This window comes from Pseudochaenichthys georgianus, chromosome 17 (genome assembly GCF_902827115.2).
Source record: "Pseudochaenichthys georgianus chromosome 17, fPseGeo1.2, whole genome shotgun sequence".
Taxonomy (NCBI): Eukaryota; Metazoa; Chordata; class Actinopteri; order Perciformes; family Channichthyidae; genus Pseudochaenichthys; species Pseudochaenichthys georgianus.
In genome coordinates, this window is record NC_047519.1 from 27050461 (window position 1) to 27071036 (window position 20576).

A 20576-nucleotide genomic window follows, 5' to 3' on the forward strand; every position below is an offset into this window, starting at 1 on the left:
GGTATTTCTGTACAATTAAATACATGTTTCCCATGGTATTCCCCCATAAAGTCTGCACTTATCCTTGACTAACCCTGTGGGTTTTGTAAAATAAGACGGTTCTCTCTTTTAAAGGATAGAGCAGGCTGAAAGTTAAGGTATACTTTGTGGAAACGTAGCTTGAAATGTATACATGCTCCTTGAAAACTCACGTTTCCTAACTGTCATCCTTCAGTTTTGGTGTCTCAACCCTTCCAATGACCTTTGGGAAAAAAATAAAAACTGCTGATAACCATTTTGTTTTACCCCAATACGTCTGAAAGCCCCGTTCCCCGACATCATCATTATCCCACACACTCAGTTTATTGTTTCAGGTGAGCAAACGGCATTGCACACACTGGCTCCCTCAGATGCTCTGCATTAGGCTCCTGGAATCAGCTGCACTTTCATCTTCAGTAGGAGTGTGTTTGTGTGTTTAAGGTTTAAATAGACCTGGGATGAGATTTAAAAAGTTCTCACCAAAAATAGTTAACTTTAGATATGAATACTGTTTCTAAAAGAGAGTGTTCCCAGAGTTTAAAGATGTTAAAACTAAACTTACCCAAGAAGGAACAAGAAATTCGTTTTAGAAAGAAAGTAACATCACCTAAAATGTAATCTTATTCTAATCTACGATAAAAATGTTCTACTCTCATTCATAATATTATAACTTTAATCATGATACTGTAATCAAACCTAGAAATGACATGTTAACATGATATTCCGTAAGCAACTGGATTTGAATGAACTCTTGATTTTCATTTTGCCGCCTGAATATGAAAAAAATAATCAAACAATAATCTGTTCCGTAAACTCAGTCGTACTGAATGCTATTGTACTGAACTATGAGCAACAAGAAAAAAAGAATACATAATCTGATTCAAGACTCAATTTCAGTTTATTGGATGTGTACACACTGAAATTGTTAACACTGCGTGAGGACAACTTATTTTACTAACACTCTGTGTTCAACAACAATTAAAGTCACATTCATAATGAAGTTCAATTAAAACCACATAAATATAGGTCTAACAACATTGTATCATTGTAGGCAATGTTAGGTAGGTAGTCTATTACTTTCAGTTAGGGAACCTTCACAGAAGGCATTTTAGTTATATCTTTGTTTTATGTGAAAAAGCATCTACAGTAGCATGAATATGCAGCTAGAGTGAAAAAAAGTTTATAAAATATATTTCTATGTGTATCTTTTAAGTTTCAATGGATAAATATACATAGAAAACATGCAAAAATAATTAAATAATACAGTAGGGTGATAAGACAAACTATGTTGGTTTGATGTAAAGTAAAACTGTTCTTTATTACACCCAGACAAAGTAGGATATGAGTACATCTGACCACACACGCTTTTTCAATGGAACTATGTAGCTTCATGTATAATATATGTTTAAATAAATAACTTTATAAAGTGCACATACTACAGCTCATGACACCGATCGTACAAATCCCATTCTGTCCATACGTACAATACACATCCACCAATTTAATGGAGACCATCCCCTAAGATATTAGCACCTTTTAATTTAAATCTACAGAGGAGCAATTATTTACAGCATGAAACATATATTGGATATTATTTGTGACTGAGAGGGGAGAAATGCAACTTATGTTATTAGATTCAGCTAATACAACACATGATGTATCCTTGATACAAAAGCAGCGAACAACAACAGCACAGTGTATTTGGTTAGAGAACAATGAGAGTGCCTCACTGGGTGGATATTTCAAAAGTAAAGTACATAGAGCACATTCAACTTTAAAGGCACAGATGCCACACACAATCAATCAATATGACAGTACATGAAGAAAGTAGGTTAAGATTATGACATTATTTTTGAAACGCTATATACGATAAACCAAAACAGTTGCCATTTGATGTTATAGAATGTTTTTTTTGTCAATTATAATGCACATTCTTTTTTATAAAGGTACAGTCTAATGCAGGGTGATCCAGTTATAAATCCTAAATTCACAAATTGATTTTTCTGTGTATGCGTTTTTGAATATTGCTTACATTAGCACAGCATCATTGGATCACATGTAGGGTAGCCTGAAAAGTAACGTGGACAGGAGGGTTGGTCCAAGTGGCCGCAGCTCAAGCCATCACATCACTGTCACCCTAAAAAATAAGCAAAATGTAAACGGGGTGACTCTCAGAAGGTCACAGTTATATAATCAGTAACAGGAAGGTATGCAGACTCTTGTTTCTGCCCCGTGCACAACTTGAGACATGCTTCCCCCTTGTGGATGATATGAAGGCATTCCTGTGACCAGCAAATGTTTCAAATTATGATCTCTGAAGATTCAAGTTCCAAAAACTTTACATAATCCAAAAACTTTACATAATCCAAAAACGTTATAATATATAAAATAATCATTCAATCATGGGCTCACAAACAACCTAAAAACCAATGTAAGACTTACATGAAATGTAACTGATAAAAAATAGCGAAGACAAAATACCAACCTCAGCTGTCATTCTGGGGCACACACGATGATCTCCGAGATTTGCACATAGTTTTCTGTGAAATAATTTAATAACAAAAAAATAATATATTAAAACAAATGTAAAGCACAGCGGCATATGGTTTCGCTATTCTTCAAACAGGATTTGATATCTTTAATGTTTTTAATATGATTATCTAATTACATTCAAAACATTTTAACTGATGATTCTCTATGACAACAAAAAAGTTCAACTATAAGCTTAAAAAAAGTGTGCAAATTTTTTCGATAAAAGTTGAACTCTTGTACTTTTTTGTAAACTTTTTATTGTTTCAATGTTATTTTGGGGGATACAGCTTTTTTTAAGATCAGCAACCGTGTGTTGTTTGTTTATGATAAAAGTAGGCGAGGATAGTGAGTTGTACCTTTGTATGAAGGCGATGATGAAGGGCGGGGTCAGATAGCCAAGGATGTCTCAAGGCCTCAGATGCCCCTATCCTCCAACTGAAAACAAACACATGAGAAGTATACAGTATATTCTGTGAAAAATGACCATACACACACACACACACACACACACACACACACACACACACACACACACACACACACACACACACACACACACACACACACACACACACACACACACACACACACACACACACACACACACACACACACACACACACACACACACACACACACACACACACACACACACTTGGAAGAGCAGTCAAACAGAATTAAAGATGTTTACCTTTTATTCACAATGAGGAGTTTAGAGATGAAGTCTTTGGCTTCTTCAGTTGTATCTACAAACTCTTGTTCGTCAAAGTTCCACTTGCAGGCCAAGATGTTGTTCAGAGTCTCGTTGTCATCGTCGCCAAGGAAGGGACAGAGACCGCTCAGACTGAAAGACAGAGACAGTTATTAGCATTAGTTTAAAAATGTGTGTGTTCCCGTGCGTGTGTGTGTTTACTCACAGCATGTAGGTAATGACCCCGAGGCTCCACATGTCTGTGTTGAACGACACAAAGTCGTAGTTGATCACTTCAGGAGCGAGAAACTCTGGGGTGCCAAAATTAACTCGCAGTTTTTCACGTGGTTTGTATCTAGGTGAAGAAAATTACATTTGTATTGTGTATGATTACAGCGGTCAAAGAAACTGTCAATCAAAATACAAGGCGAGGGTTTGTACTCACATCCTAGCAAGGCCAAAGTCGATGATTTTGACCTTATTTGTGATTCTGCTCACACACAGAATGTTTTCGGGCTGTAATTTAAAGTAGTTGATTAGACTAACTTCAAAAATGGATTAAGTCTGGTTTAAAAAAATACTTCAATGACTAAACGTTATTACCTTTAAGTCCAAGTGTAGGATGTACATTTTGTGCATGTGCTGCAGTCCTTCACAGATCTGCCTGATGAATAGTACAGCGTCCAGCTCCATCAAAGTGTAGTTTTCGTCAATGATCCTGTCGAACAGCTCCCCTCCACCAACACTAAGGGTAAAGACACACCAACACTAAGGGTAAAGACAAATGCATAAAACACCATAAAGCACCATCAAACAAAACTAGAGCAATTCAAAACGTTTTATTTTAGCAGATGTATCAATCATGAATCAAGAAAACATTTATAAAACAAATGTAATCAAAAATCTATTTCACACACAGTATTTAAAGAAGTTTAAAGTCTATTAAAGAAAAGTTGTTGGTATTTGCTGGTTGAAAAAAAAGAAATAATAAACATTTGTGCTGAGAATATAAAAGAAGGAGCATACTATTCAAGTACAAGGATGATGTCATTCCTTGACTCATAAGCTGCATAGAGCTGGATCAGGCTGGCATGGTCCAGATTATTCATGACCTGGATCTCATTCTTCACCACCTCCTACCAAAAACACAGGCGCAGACAGACAGACAGACAAACAGATAAGGATGCAGACATACAACAAACAAGCGTGCACACACACACATGGTCATGATGAGATGTGTCAGCTGTTCTCTGCGATGAGACAATGCATCTTCTCTTCTAGGTCAAATATGTCTCACCTAGGTGAGAAGTATTCCCTATGCTTCTGTTCCAAGCGGCCTTGTAGTGCAGTAGTATGTACTGAAAGTTACAACTAAGCCTGTTTCTTTTTATATCATGTTGTGTGGCTCTTGCTGTAGTATTAAAATAATGCTAATTTATTATGATTGCACTGAACATTCGGTGCTTTACCTTTTCCTTGAGGCTCCTGGCGTTGATGACCTTTGCTGCCAAAGTGAGACCAGAGGAGTTTTCAACACATTTGTGCACCTGGCCAAAACGACCCCTTTAAGACAGGGAGGGAGAAAATAAAGTTTTAGAGTTGCATGGTAACAGTCAGATCCTAGCATCCTAGTAACAGTTGTGAAACAGCACTGAGACCGTGTGTTTTATGTTTCCATGACAAATCAAAAACTGATCTTCTGTCAAACGGAGAGGTTTTAGTTCAGGGAAGAGCTTAATCTGTTATTTCATTCAATCTGAGCTGGCCAGTGTCTCCTCTTTGAAGACGTGGATTAACACTTAGTGATTAGATACCAGCTGGCACCAGGGATACTGTTTCACATACCACCCAGTCCTGGAGTAAAAATAACTGCCGTGACTCTGGAGTTATGAACCAGGGGAGAAGAGAAGAGAGGGGGAGGGTTACGCAATTAGGCTTTGTGGGAAACTCTTTCACACTGCCTTTGATCTGTAGTAGATCAAATGGTCGTCAATAGCTTTCATTTTTTGCATGACATGGAGATTTGAAAAGTATGGTTGCTCACCCGCCCAGGACCTCCTGCCAGTTGATGGTGTAGAAGTTGATGATCTGGTTGGGCTTGGCAGAAACATTGCGGTGATTAAAAGGGGCCGATGGAGGAAGACTGGTGTCTAAAGTAGGATGGGGGATCAGAGAAAATATATAATCTGTTTTAATAAGTTATGAGGAACGTGAGAACATAGGAGCTTCGTTGTTAATTAACTACAGTGAGGCTTTCGAACGGGTGCTTGGCTGCTTTAATCAAGTTAGCACATTGTGCATTACCGCGCTATGATAAACATCAACTAGAGGCACAGTTGTAGTCTAAATATTGCAGAGGAGTACCCACGCTTTAGCACAACACATCTTCTAGTCATAGTGCCAGACTCCTTCAAGGGTTTTATTCTGATACCTACTACTGTACTGTACCAACTTAGCATAGACCCTTCTTATATTAGGAAGGAGTCAATCATTCAATGTATGATATATATAACCAGAGCAAAGAACAATACTAGACTTCTGAGGCTGATATTGATATTGCAATTTAGCCGATTATAATATGTTCTAACTGTATTTCATTTTTCTAAACACTTGTGAAAAAACAACATACTTAGTAGGACATTTTACAATTAAAATAAGCAATCCAGCTCTAGTACTGTATGAGGTGATTTACGAAACAATTATAGACTTCTATACATGACCTTTATTATTTAAACTACTTTGCCCTGCCATACAGAAGATTTAAACGGCGCTTAAACTGAGTAGATTAAGTTTAGTTCCTCAAACTTTAAACTTCCCACCATGATTAGTGCTGGGGAACCCAGACTTACCAATGAAGTACCGCTCTACCTCTTCATCTTCATCATCTTCCTTTTCTTCATCCATTTCCTTTCTCGCTCTCTCGACCCTTTGTTTTAGGTTTAACTGGAAATCCATGCCATCTGTGCTGAAGACAGCCCAGCCCTCAGACTCGAGGCTCTGATCTTCCTCTTCATCCTCCAGCTTCCCCTCGGTGTGTTCCTCCACTATGAAGTGTTCCTTGGTCAGACACAACATGGTACCTGTGCTGACTTCTGATATCTGGTCCTGCTCAGCCTCTGGAGATGTGGAGGCATCTTTGTGGTCATCACTGCCGGGAAAAAGTATGTTTATTTCTGTTGTTTTATTCAATACAGCTTTCATATCTTATTGTACATAGTTATTGACCTATCCAATTCTCAAATTAAATGTTGAAATTAAATGATTAGATGATTATCGAAAAAGTTGCAGCCTTTTTATTTGTCGATTATTTATGGATTAATTGATTAAGTGATACATCTTTGCATCTCTTATGGGGTCAAATATACCTTGTGTTCTCTTTTTCATCCCCATTTGCCTCAGGCAGCTCTTGGTCATCAGATGCTTCCTCTTCCTTCTTTTCTTCTGGGAGCTTTTCTTCCTCTTTCACCACATCCTGCACATCCAGCTGTGGTTCTTCCTCCTCACTAACCGCCTTGTGTTTCTCACCCATATCTGTTTGGGAATCTTCACGCAGGTTTTCAACCAGGTTGCAAGCAGGCGAGTCAGGTTGTTGACTTTTAGCGGACACTCCGGCCTCCAGATCCAGATATCCAGTGGTTGTCTTGTGACCTGACTTCTGTGCATTCTCCCTGTTGAATTTCTGCACCTCTTCGAAGAGCAGCACCTGCTTCTTAAGGGAGATATTTTCTACAAGAAGAAAGCCAAGCAGGATCTGGATTTAATCTCTGCAAACCACAGGGAAATACTTTGAAAGGTTATGGAACATCATGAGGCTGCCCAATATTTCCCCTTGACCTTCTGAGCTTGGTTTCTGTGTCACGATGTAAATGCCACTCGGCCACAGCTGTACATGTAATAGAATATCCCTCTAACACAATACTTAGATGAAACTCTAATGCAAGCGCGAAGTGAAAGTTCATATTTTGTATTACATTTTGCTGCTGCTCACTAAATAAATTCTGCAAAAAAAATAAAAAAGTATTTGATCTAAGCACCTGTTGTGTCTGGAGGCTTCATCTTCTTCTGAGCCTTCAGGCCCTTAGGGCTCAACGAGGGTTTATCTGTCCCATCTTTAGCTTTGTGGTCCTTCAACTGTGGAATACAAATACAAAAGTTAGGGGGAAATCTGGACAATCAGCCATTTTGATATTTAAATGTATTATTTTTAAAGAAAATAATACAGTTAAAATGTTATACTAAAGGATATATTCATGTTTTGGTTTTTTTAGATGATTTTACTGATTCGGCAGAACTTAGCTTTATCACCCCTTATACCTTAACATTTAAATAAAATTAACTAGATCACACTAGTATTATTTACTGTCCCAAAGCTAAAATTTAAAAGGTAGCAATGTTCTTTTTTCTTGCAATGCAAATGAAATGCATTGCTCCCTTCTTGTCAATTGATCAAAACACTAATATTAATATTATGGAGGCAGCCTTTTGAGAAAACATGAAAAAAAGGAGACCAACATGCAAAAGAACATATTAACATATTATAAATAAAAAAAGATGGATTGCTGTATAAAGTGCATAAGCACAATAAACCTACTAAGTTTCCATATTTGCGAGAGGCGAGGTAACTCTTTGGTCCATGGAGCTTTATCTTGTGAGAAGTCTGTAGAGAACTGGGCTCACATGCTGGAATTATCTCTTGTTTCCCTTTATTGGCTTTATTAGAGGTAGGTTTCTAGTGAAAAGACAAGATGACAAGGCTTAGTAGGGTTATTGGAATGCACATGAAATGGAAGAAACATTAAATGTTAGGAATGACTGTCAATATGAGGGACATGAGGTTGATATGATGACTTTTTGGTCACAATAAATGCACACAACATGAAAAATAACATTTATAACTCAATGAAATGACAGTGACAGGTTGATTTGATGAAGTTAGGACCACATGAAAAACACACAACACAAGAAATGAATCAAACAACAAATTAATGTCAAATGACGATACATTAAATAATGACAAAAGGCAAAATAAAAGCAACATTACCTATTTATTTTATATCATGTCTCCATGCGCAGACTCTCTTGTAAAATGGCATGCCTTTGATTATCCATAGCAAATGGATAGATGGCAGCAGGGCAGTGAATTTATAGCTTATCACTTGTCGCTCTCAGCGACGGAATGCATTGCTGACCCTGAGCGGAAAATATTACAAGCGACCATGGGCTGTTGTTCAAATTTCTCAGCTGGGGAAACTCACTAAACACTCTCCGATCAGGTTAGCATGGAAAAAGCTGCGAACCCAGGGGTGTCTCACATTTGTTCTCTGAATGCTGTTGCAAGGTAAATATCAGAGGGTATATTTCCAGTGCAGTGACAGCAGTGTTTTCTGGAATGTAAAACTTTGATAGGGAGACTGTAGGAAGTAGGCCATAGTAACAGCAGTTACTCGTAAGATATCTCACACCTATGGAGGTGGATGATGATGGAGCAACCGTCTGACAAGGGCTCTGACGATCACAGAAATTCCCTGAAATGTGAGTCACATAAAAGCCATCAGATTGGTATCTCGTCATTAATCCTCAGAATATAATATGCCATTACATTTTGACAGAGACTTTGCATTGGCTTGATTTTTATGAGTAATATCTTGACGCTAGGATGAGTAATGTATAACAAAAAAGATCTCTGTCCTATTTAAAAGAATACTATTTCCATCCCGATAGCAATCATTCAATCAATGCTCTGTCAAAAAAAAGAAAAACACTTGGTATATACAAGGGGTCAATAATGTAAAAAAAAAAAAAAAAAAAAAATCACTGGACATAAATACACTGTTTCCACAACCCATGTTAATATATTAGTAGTAGACCAAATATGTAGATAGATATGTCACTATATGTATAGGCTACAGATGTCCATTTTCACTTTTCACTTTAACTAATTTCATACTTCATAATTTAGATGACCAAATATGTATATATGCTGTATATTTTACTCTTATTTAATATTATCATTATTATTTTTTAACAAATCTTGATTTTATTAATCTGTGTGAATCTGTGCTGTCCTGTTTTTTCACGCTTACCCTGTTGCTGCTTGTACAACTGAATTTCCCCACGGGGATTAATAAAGGTCCATCGTATCTGATCTTATTTTATATGTTGTAATTTGTTCGTAATTCGGGCCACATTAAAGACACGCCAACCGACATGCCTTTCTAACAACCTGGCAGAACCAGCAGACACTAAGTCAGGGCGCTCCTTGTGTATTACCAGAGTCTTTCACAAGCTGCTAGCTAACTAGCTATGTTTGATGTTTACGTTCATTACCTTATGGTTAAGTTCATTATCTTATGGTTAAGTTCATACCGATTATGAGAGAGTGGGTTTGGAGGGAGGTCTGAAAGGACAGGCTGTTATTCTTTCCATCTTGGCAACTTTCTGGCTAGATTTATCGACTTTTAGCCAGTGCTGCTAGCTACTTTAATTGGGAAAGAGTTGTCAACAAAGGGTTGTGTTTTCGGTTGAATAATTGTTTACTTAATTAATTTTTTGGATAAGATTTACACTCCAACAATATGACCTAACAAAGCTGTAATTACTACAAATATGAATTCAAAAACCTGACTGCATCGTGAACTATTTCATACATATTTTAAGTATGTGCTAACTTGACATCACAGCCACTCAGGTTAGTTTGCCCTTTGCTTGCAGGTCATAGAGGAAAGAGATATGAGATATGACTATAATGTATGAACCTACGCAAGTGATAGGAATGTTTTGATAAGTTGCTTTAGGGTGTCTGTAAGTGCAGCTCATGCTGTTGATGCCAAGCAGCACTTAGTGAACTTTATATAGGGTCATGATTGACCAACATGTCAACTCAGGGCCGGACTGGGACAATAAGTCAGGCCGGGAATTATACACCCAGCCAGGCCACTACCAGTTTTCTTTTGTGCCATTTTCCTGGATTTATTTGTCAATACAGTGTTGCTGTGCAAATCTATTTAGGTGTTGCTGTGCACATCTAGGAACCTATCAATGTGAACATATTTTAAGTGGAGGTGGACCTGAAATCCTCTAGGGGGGTCCGGGGGCATGCTTCCCCGGTAAGATTTTTCTTTTTTAAATGTTGGATTTAAATGCATCAATCTGGTGCACTTTGAGGGGGAAATAATGAGACAGCACCCATATGAAACAGAACTGTATACATTTAAATAATCATAACATCAAAAGTTCATGGCCATAACCAATAACATACCATATCCAATATGAAAAAACATTGAAACTTGTTTATTTATTTGTTTTTGGTTCATTTATAGTTGTGAGTGTGTCTGGGCTCCTGAATCAGCCTCACCCGTCTCCCCCCTATCCCCCTGCTCCTCTTTGAGGCAGCAGCAAAGACTAGTTTTAGCTCTCAACAAGTTTATAAAGTTTATCTTGCCTTTTTTCACCTAGTTAACATTTAATTTTTTCATTATTTATGCATATTTTACTAATCACTCCCCCTTCAAATGGAAATATGTGTTTACATAAATGGTGACCAAACCATTTGAAACCCACAGAGAACTTAGACTAAGTTAACTAACTAAACACTTAGTCATTTACCTCACCTGAGCTGTAGTTATCAGTCTCTCAGTCTGACAGCAGAGGACTCTCCCCCCACCTTGTTGACAGCTCATTATATCCGTTAGCGCAGCTAGCTAGCACCAGATGCTAACAACAACAATACAGGTAACCAGTGCGCGTGCTTTCTCTCTCGCTCGCTCGCTCACGCCACACATACACACCCTCCCGAGCTTGAATGAGACACAGAGACCAATCAAGGGCATTAGTGTATGATCTGTATGAAAGTGGCCATGTCAGCAGGCCACATCATGTAGACAGCCAGTCACCCTCTGTGAGGCAGAGTCAGACCCACATTTGCGCAGCGTTGCGTTCACAATACATACATTAAAAAAAGAAATTCATCAGGCCAGCAGGCCACTTAACAGGCCAGGCCATCGGGAAACCTCCCGGTCCTCCCGATGGCCAGTCCGGGTCTGGTCAACATGTAAAATAAAGATTACATCTGAAGTTTGGGGATGACTTCAGTGTCACAGTAATTTAAACGGTTGTATAATTACTCTAATCCACAAATAAAGCCAACATTTTTAAGTTAGGCACCTACATTCTAACATACCAGTTCAAAGCACAGTGAAGCAACAGACACCAAGCTGATGATATATTTAGATTAGTAGGCCTACATGTTTACTTTTTGACTTTTCTGAACCTACCGACAAATTCTGCAACACTGCATGCAGTGGTAAATACAGACATTTAATTAAAGCTCTAAATCAAAGGTGCTGGACTCCCAATTAAATCTTATGATGAGCTTTATTGCAGCTCAGGAAGTTAGGTAATTTTCCAAGAGTCCCATGGCATTGAATTTCGACAATACCAACTGTTAACCTACTCGAAACTGGTGGTGTAAAAAAGTTGTGTGTAAAACACATGATGTCCTTACTGGCTATCAGCCTTGATTTGGACACAATCAAGACCAACAGTGTTCGATACAAAAACATGTGCCTTGTTTAAGTAAGTCAATAAGAGAAGTGAAAAAGGGAGAAAGACTGACTCATCACAATTTGTTGACTGGCTCCTAGTGAGTTGAAGGGGTTAAAGCCCTTTTTGACCACAAACACTGCAGCCCTGATCCAAAAAAACAGCATTTCCAATCTTGGCCACTCACATTTCACCCCTGGCCTCACCTCTCGTGCCCTGCCAGGGGGTCCCAGAGTGAGCCTCACGCCAAGGAGGCCATGTTGTACCGAGCATGGGTAGAGATCCAACAAGTATAAATGTGCTTCACAGAAACTACGAGGGACATATTTATTACCCAGGAGCTTAAATAACACTATAAAAGCAGTTGGCAAGTGTCAACATGTACATTCTTAGACACTACCTTTTGAAACCAGCCCCATTATATGGGGTATAACACACAAACGAAATCACATTCATAGAATAGGCTGCTATGATCATTTTCGCATGTTCTGCCAAGAACAACCGAAACATCTTTGTGAGATCTAAGAAATCAATAAGTCAGCAAGAAAAATAAATAGCATCCCTTGAAACAAACCAAGACTAAATGTACTGGATGATGATATCCAGCAATCCAAACCAAAACATTTATATTTAAAATTGACAAATTATCAAACCTTAATTCATATAAAAAATTCTGTAATTTTTTCTTCAAAACATAACTTTTTCAAAACCACCATAATGTAGCATTTGTTCACATTTTCTAAAAGCTACATGCAAAATATCCTTCGGCTCACCTGGTCAAGCTTCTTGTTTATTGTGTCAGATGATTTCCTTTTATTGGCTTGCTTGGCTTTGTCTTTGGATTTGAAGCCCTTCCGAGTTGCAGGGCCTTTGAACATCAGCTTCATAACCCTAGAACTCTTCACCGTCTCCCCAATAAAGCTGATCACTTGCTGCATGTTGAGGACCAGCTTTTCCATTCCTTCAAGCTTGTTAGCCTGCAGCTCGGACCGCTGGTTCACCACCGACATTATGGTGCTCATCTCCTGGCATATCTCCCTAACTTCTCGACCCATGACCTGCGTCTGACTCATCATCTTTGGTGGGATATGGATCTCCTCCTGGTCAACTTTCAGATTCTCCATATCCTTTTCAATGCCGTCTATGTCCTGAGACATCCCATCGAGCCGGTTGAGGACCTTTTCTTGAATGTTGATGAGCTTGTCCATTTTGCTGCTAAGTGACTCAATCCGGTTCTGGATTAGGTCAAAGCTGCCGTTGCCATCTCCTACTGTGTTCATTACCAAGGAATTCATGGCTTGCAGTGATTTAGAAATCACGTTAGGACAACAACTTGAGACAAAAATAGGACCAATATAGTCCTTGAAACAGACCAAAATACTTTTTCAAAAATCTTAGCCAGCTCTGCCCTTCAGTCCTCCCCGTTGGTGTGCACACTTGATAAATAAATAAAAGTGGAACAGAAGTGATTCAAGGTTTTTTAAATCACCAATCACCAACACCATTTCTCTCACACTTTGTCCCTGGTGCCTGCTTCCCTCCACAAAAGAAGTGGTATTAAGAATGGAGTGAGCCGGTGTCCCTAAATGTAAATGGACAGCCTACGTCAGCAGGGGTCAAGTGTTTGGGGTGGGGGCTTGGCAAAGCTTGGTCTGTGAGACATTTGAGAGCCTTTAAGTGTTAAGCCCACCACCGTCACTCCCCTGCTAGGTGTCAAAATGCTCACTGACACAGAACTTTTTCACTGTTTAAGACACATGCTCATCATTTTTTTACATTATTTTTCTAATGCCATTAACATTACCTCATAGTGACTGATGGTCTGTCACTCTTGAGGGAACTTCACAGGTGTAAAATAAAGGAGAAGAGGATCATAGGTATGAGTGGGGGGAGTTCAGGGTAAAATAAGAGATGTTATTATAGATCTTTCTAATATTTAAATAAAGTTCATGGCATTGAAAAGTCTGTAATGTTGCTGGTTAGTTGATACAGCTGTAAGTGAGTCTGCAACATGCTGCGATGCAAATACCTTCCTTATCTCATGAATGCCTGTAACTTGCACTCAGTGTTCGGGGAAACGTGAAGAAGCATGTGGCTTCTGGCTAAGGGGAACTACAGTAAGATGTTTAAAGCCCTTCGACTGAAAGAAGAGATGGGTGAACCAAATGATTTATACGAAGCCTACTCACTGACAAAACATCCGCCAATAACCTCCCTTAAGAGAGGAAGGGATCCATTCTAACTTAGCTCTTGTAATATGACCGTAAACCATGTTCTATATATCAAAATATGTATGATTCATTTGAACAACAACATGTGTCCATGTCAAAGCACAGGGTATATACAGAAATGAAACACTTAAGCAAACACTGAACAACATGCTAGTCACAATTATTAAAAAGTATGGTTGGTTACTCAAACTATTTCCTGACAATTTTGTCAAACTTATTGGACTTATCTCCGTAAATGTATAGCTGATAATGTTTAGATGGAATCCAGCTACCATGACATACTTTGACCACAGGGGTGCAGACAGCAAACTGTGCCACACTAACCCCCCCCCCCCCCCCTCACTAAAAAGTGGGGGGGTTATGAACTTGGCAGATAAAATAGAGACCAGTGAGGTAAGGTGTGGAAAAAGAGGTGTGCCTGTCAGTTTGAGGGTATTGACAAGTCACCGCACCAGCTAGCAAATGACTCTCTTACATTTAAGATGGCTACAGCGGAAAAAACAAATGGCAGAAACAGATAGGAGTAAAATCATGCATCAATCACTCAGAGAGAGACAGAGACGCTCACACCTGTCCTTGCATGCCAATAGATGATGGACAACGTAGGTCATTTGCAGCATGTTGGGTCAGCTTCATAGGGTGTGCATGGATCAGACGTGAAGAATGTAAAATAGATTTTACTTTGCAAGAAGAAGGTACATGTATTCTGCCACGCAGCATCGTTATTATGCTGCACGTTACAGGTTAGCACGCATGACAACAATATCTTTCATTGCTTAGAGGTAGCGGGTACTTAAAGGTTATTAAACCCTGCAGGGGATATAAACAGACTCCTTGGCCTCTGAGACCTATTACATAAAGTAAATATCGTATTTATATCACTTACACTTTAGAGTGAAACCAAGGCCAAAGAAAGTATCGTGAGTGGTGCTTCAAGTTCTCTCTCACACTTTTTGCCAAGCACAAGTATTTGTACACACTGACTGAGCACACAGGTGAGAGATCACTGCCCTGTCAACTGCTGCATGATTAAAATGTTGTTTAGTTAATGTGACAACATTCTTGGGATGTTTGGAGCCATTGCTGAATGCATGAATGTTCAAAAAGCATTTATAATAAGTAAAAAATAACTTCATGTTTGTGTGTTTCCAGTTTGACCTTGCAGTTTAATCATCTACTGACTAACAGACGTCAAGAGTGGAGAACATGTTAAGGTAAAATGATATGCAGCAGAGGGCTTAGCTCCTTTAAATAGTAAAACTCTAACATGCATCCTGTGTTATGAAACCTTTATCCATCCATTACAGTGTCATATATCTTCTAGACTAGAGCTAGCTGATTATTTTGGTTGTCTATCTTTGTATTATTTACTTGTTTACTTGATACATAGTTTAGTCTATATAGAGTAATGTTACAAAAATCGAATCAATTTCCAAGAGCCCAGGCTGACAACTTAATGAATCTTATTGTTGTCTGAATAACCCCAAAATTAAAAAAAATATTATATATATAATATACTGTATATATATATATATATATATATAATTACATTACAGAATAAAGTCCCAGTCTGTTATTAAAAAATCTTTTTGCAGCTGTAATACATTGTTGATTGTTATAGGTCACAATAACATGATTATATTTTTCAAAATAAATGAAGGCAGACATTTTATCGACCAAATAAAGTAGTTAGGGCAGATTATATTGACTCTATATAAAAAAAAAATCCACGTATAAATGTAGAACTACTCAGTACTTGTGAGGGGTTATTCTGTCAGGTTAAATAATGTGACCTGCATGGCCCCCTCTAATAGGCTATTTGTTTGGCAGCGGGACAAGGTGAACAGTTAAAAATGGAGCACCACCTCTTAAAGAGAACACAATGTACTAAAACATGAGGGCTGTGCTCTGTGGCTGATGTCCAGTCACCTCACAAGTCTCCACTCACACAACACAGTGTGCCAGCTCGGCTATACTTTCTCTCGGAAACTTGTTGGCTTAAATGTGTGTGGCAGCCGTGAAACTCAAGTCCATGTGCTAATGTCTAAGACGTCTACTCTGTTCCTTCCCTCTCATGTTTTATTTTGGCATGTAAACACATTCTGCTGCTGCACTTTGACATGGATTTGTTATACAAGTTATAGGCGTAAATCCCCACAGGCATACATGTCTGTATGTCTTGTGAAATGTGATAGACCTATAGAGAATGATAGAGACATTTTATCAAATCCAAGCTCAAGTATCCGAATAATGAGAAATGTCATGGTATATGCACTGATGCCTTTTATTGGACACGCTCAGAAAAACTAAATGATGTGAAACTGTATGTGCCTGGTCCAATTACTCAGTAACTCAGCTTTTATTTTGAACAGCAGGTGGCATTGTTCATCCATGTAAAGCATGAACAGTGAGCTTGCAGGGCTCAAACGTCATATTTAAGATGAAACTCCACCCTATATCCAACATTTTCAGTTTGCACAACACCCAATTCCTTAGATTTAAAAATAGTGGGGAAAAGGTCCATAGAAACCACTCCTGAAACATGATACACGTGTCTGCTCATGAGTTTAAGGATTGTGCATGAGCATTGTGACAGTGATTAATAAGAGGTAGACGTGGTACTAACTTTTGAGGAATTATAGATGCAAATCACGATTATCTTTATTATTTCCGAAAACAGTAAACATTTCAAAATCCAAAGATATCATTTTTAAATTGCAGTTTTTTCTGACCAAGGCTGAAAACGCATAAGTACTCAGTCTCTAACCTCAAAGAAGTGTGAATATTCGCCATTGTTCACATCCATCCATCTTCTCCCGCTTATCCGTGGTCGGGTCGCGGGGGTAGCAGTTCCAGCAGAGAGCCCCAAACTTTCTTTTCCCTGGCGACATCAACCAGCTCTGACTGGGGGATCCCAAGGCGCTCCCAGGCCATCGAAGAGATATAATCCCTCCACCTGGTCCTAGGTCTACCCCTTGGTCTCTTCCCAGCTGGACGTGCCTGGAACACCTCCCTAGGGAGGCGCCCAGGTGGCATCCTAACTAGGTGCCCGAACCACCTCAACTGGCTCCTTTCGACGCGAAGGAGGAGCGGCTCAACTCCGAGTCCCTCCCTGATGACCGAACTTCATTGTTCACATAGTATTCCTAATGTCATCCTTATTAATTAATCAACCAATTTGTTCAGGTGTAGTCATTTTAAGTAGGGATATCATGTTACTAAGCACTGCTCAGTGTCATATCAGAAAGAGCTCCTGTCTTACTTGTATTTATATTTAATTTGAGTCAAGTGCAGTGACTTTACTTGAGGAAGATAATCACAGAAGCACTATTATTATCATAGTAGAAATGTAAGAAGCGCTTTACATTGAGGATGTCATAAAGGTTATCGACACCTTTAAATGTCAGTGTGGATCTCCTAAATGCCAAAAGAGGAATGGAAACAAGAGAGGGTGAGAAGGCTCCAGCTTTTCTCTGACATGTATCACGACATTAAGACGCAGTATACATGTTTGTGCATTTAGAAGCGTGATGTATATTCATACTTTGGCAGACGTCTCTCAGCATTAAAAGGCATTATATAATATAAAACAGGGAAAGTGAGACTGAGCCATATCTAATGGTTTTGAGAGAAACAAATAACAGGATTATGAAATGAAAACAGATAAGCTAAAGTCAATATCAGACATCCTAGTGAGCACCAGATATTAAAGGGTAAGAACATGCTAAATATTATTCAGCAGAAAAGCTCTCATGCAATGACACATTTGTACTACTAATAAAGCAATGCTACATCATAGAAGGAGTGTGACAATCACTAGATGGCAGCAAAAGCAGGATTTCAGGCCTGTGTTTCCTCACTGAATCACAGCAGTGTTGAAGTTAAGATCCACCGCTAGCGCTCACTCTACCTTCAAAGCAGATTCTCCAAACGCTGCACTCATATACTCATAAACACCACCAACTCCTTATCTCATGTTTTCTCCCTCCTGCTGCTGTATGTCACATAGCATAACACGCATGCATCATATTTACTAGTTTCACCTTTCACTCAGATACTGAGCACCACATTACTGCTGGAAAGATTATCCACCATATGTTGAGCTGACTAATTAAATTAAATGTGACATTTAGCTGGAGGATAACGAGGAAAAGTGAGTGCAAAAGTAAGCACTTAGTTGACACAAATACAATGTACTTTAAAGTCAACACAAGCATGGCATGATATTCACATGGCATGATATAAGTAGACAAGGAATACATCATATACATGTCAATTATATAAAAATGTCTATACAACACAACCTGTCAATAGACCTAATTAGTCACATACATGTACTAATATTCAGAGCTATTAAAATAAACAGCATACCGTATCTCAATGACATTTACAAAGCATGCATCTGCAGTGCTTGTCTGTCTGACATTATATCAATTATAGGACCATTATAAAAGATATCAGTCCCAAAGTGTCCGAGATTTTACTCTGCATGAAATGTGATGCTACAACACAGCAGACCCATGCCTCTGCTGTCTGCTTATGTTTAATAGAACTTGTGAGATGGAAATTGCCCACAGAATTCAAAGTCTTGTCAAGCATCAGTGATAAATAATTGACTTAATGTCAACCTTGCATCATTGCCTCTACTAAAAAATAACAACCAAGATTAATAAAAAGTGAAAAGAAGGACACGTTTGCCTCTGGTGTCAATTTTTTAAACGTGATGTTTAGGCCTAACAATTCACGATTAAATTGTGCTGTCAATATTTGCCTTTAACATATATAATTCAGTACTTATTATTGTCAGTCACATTAAATAACTGTTACTCAATGATTTTACAATGATCTTGATGTTTGTTATCAAACTGTTTTTGAAATGACTTTTTCTCCAGCCTAGGACATTCCTACGAAGACAGTGAGATTATCAAGTCAGGGAGGTAATTAAATGATGATGGTGCAGCTGCTGCCATCCCCTCTGAAGACAGGCCAAAACATGTTGACAGGATCTATAAGATTAGAAACTGGCCAAGGCATTCTCTTTAAAGGCCATCAGGAAGCAATTAAACAACACTTTTAGTTGTTTAAGAGAATAAACAAAATGACAATAAATTATTAGATTTCTACAGTAAACACTATATTCCTGTTTGTCAGATGCTTACAATGTAAACATTGCTTTTGTTTACATTGTAAGCATCTGGCCAAATTCATTTTTTTCCTCCAACTTTTTAAGCATCATAAAACACTATAAAGCTTGCATCCTCCAGGAAACATAGAAAAGAGGCTTTTCAAAGAAAACGGATACAATACAAATTTACTTTCCTCGGAATCGTCAACCACAACACTGACAATATGAATTCTTGGTCCATAAACCATACAATATGAAAGTACAAATTTAAAATATTGGTTGCCCAACTAAATCTACAACTACCATTGCTGCAAGAGTTAATGTTCTAGTTATGTTCCTTTAAGAAAGCAACACGGTATCAGCATTCCTCAGCTAGTTTGAAAGCTTTCTTGAGCAAGTGAAAGAGCCTTGTATATACCTGAATGGCAGGTGGAGCGGATGCTCTGTGTCTCCTCCTGTAGCAGAGTAAACCACACAGCCTGCTCCAGACGTAGGAGGCCAACAGACACATGCTGTTGACTAGCCAAATGTCCATGGCTTTAACTTCACTCTTCATCCTTCTTCTATAGCCTTGCTTTTCCTATCTTTAACTACAAAGGACCTCTTGGAGCTTAGGGAGAAGAGTCTCAAGTGGAGAGTAAAGAAGAGATGACAGCTCCTTCTCTCCGCCCAGACATTAATGCTACGCTAAACCCAACAGCCTCTGTTAATTCAGTCAACACCCCTCTCCCATCAGCACTCGAGCCAGAGGACGGGCAGTTTGTCCCCGTTACAAAAGAGTGACAGGTGCCAGCAAAGAGACACCCTCACCCTCTCACTTCATAATTCTTCCATCTTCACTACAAAACAGGCCATTTATTTTCCTCTCAGATCCAAACAAACTATAAAACACAGTCTAACCAAAGCTAAATGAATCTTTAACACGGTACTGACATTAAAACGTGTGAGAATTGGGGATATAGTGTCCCTGTCAACACACACACTTGACTGTGGTGTAAATAAATAGCCTGTGCTATTGGATTGCATTCCAAATGTCACAGAGATTGCATGGGGCTGCACTCACAGTCTCTATTGGGGGAAATGTACATGAAATATTTCAACAATATTAAATGCTACATCAAATTGAAAATGAAGGCATATGTTTTTTTATAAATTAGGTATCTATGAGGACATATAAACTCAACAATATAATCTGTATTGTGCAACAACACACTAAAATGCATGATTTAGATGACAGTGGCCAATAACAGCTATGTAAGGTATTCCTGGAAACACTCCCGGCCTCATCTAACTTCACCTCCAGCTCTGCCAAATACAATAATGAGGTCATTTCTGGATGATTGCTGTGCCCTCGCTGCTCTAATTATTCCCATGGCTGCCATGGAGAAAATAAATGGGTTTTGATTACTCACAATGTCTCAGTTTGCTTTATAGTAGA

At 38.6% G+C, this 20576-nt stretch overlaps 1 protein-coding gene across 3 annotated transcripts; it reads right to left on the reverse strand.

Annotated features, from left to right (window-relative positions):
- Positions 1 to 892: 892 nt before the first annotated feature.
- Positions 893 to 19790, reverse strand: mylk4a (myosin light chain kinase family, member 4a). 3 transcript variants are annotated; one of them, XM_034104967.1, is made up of 15 exons: positions 19557 to 19790; positions 7833 to 7970; positions 7276 to 7372; positions 6607 to 6967; positions 6091 to 6389; positions 5286 to 5391; positions 4711 to 4804; positions 4268 to 4377; positions 3845 to 3986; positions 3687 to 3757; positions 3468 to 3596; positions 3242 to 3394; positions 2907 to 2985; positions 2504 to 2558; positions 893 to 2155 (listed from the first exon to the last, which is right to left on the reverse strand). In XM_034104967.1, the coding sequence occupies exons 1-14, from the start codon at positions 19692 to 19694 to the stop codon at positions 2505 to 2507; spliced, it is 1971 nt and encodes a 656-aa protein (XP_033960858.1). In that variant the 5' UTR covers positions 19695 to 19790; the 3' UTR covers positions 893 to 2155; position 2504. The 3 variants fall into 3 exon arrangements, with proteins under 3 accessions (XP_033960858.1, XP_033960856.1, XP_033960857.1); XM_034104965.2 differs by lacking the exon at positions 19557 to 19790 and adding an exon at positions 12556 to 13346; XM_034104966.2 differs by lacking the exons at positions 7833 to 7970; positions 19557 to 19790 and adding an exon at positions 12556 to 13346.
- Between the last annotated feature and the right edge of the window lie 786 nt (positions 19791 to 20576).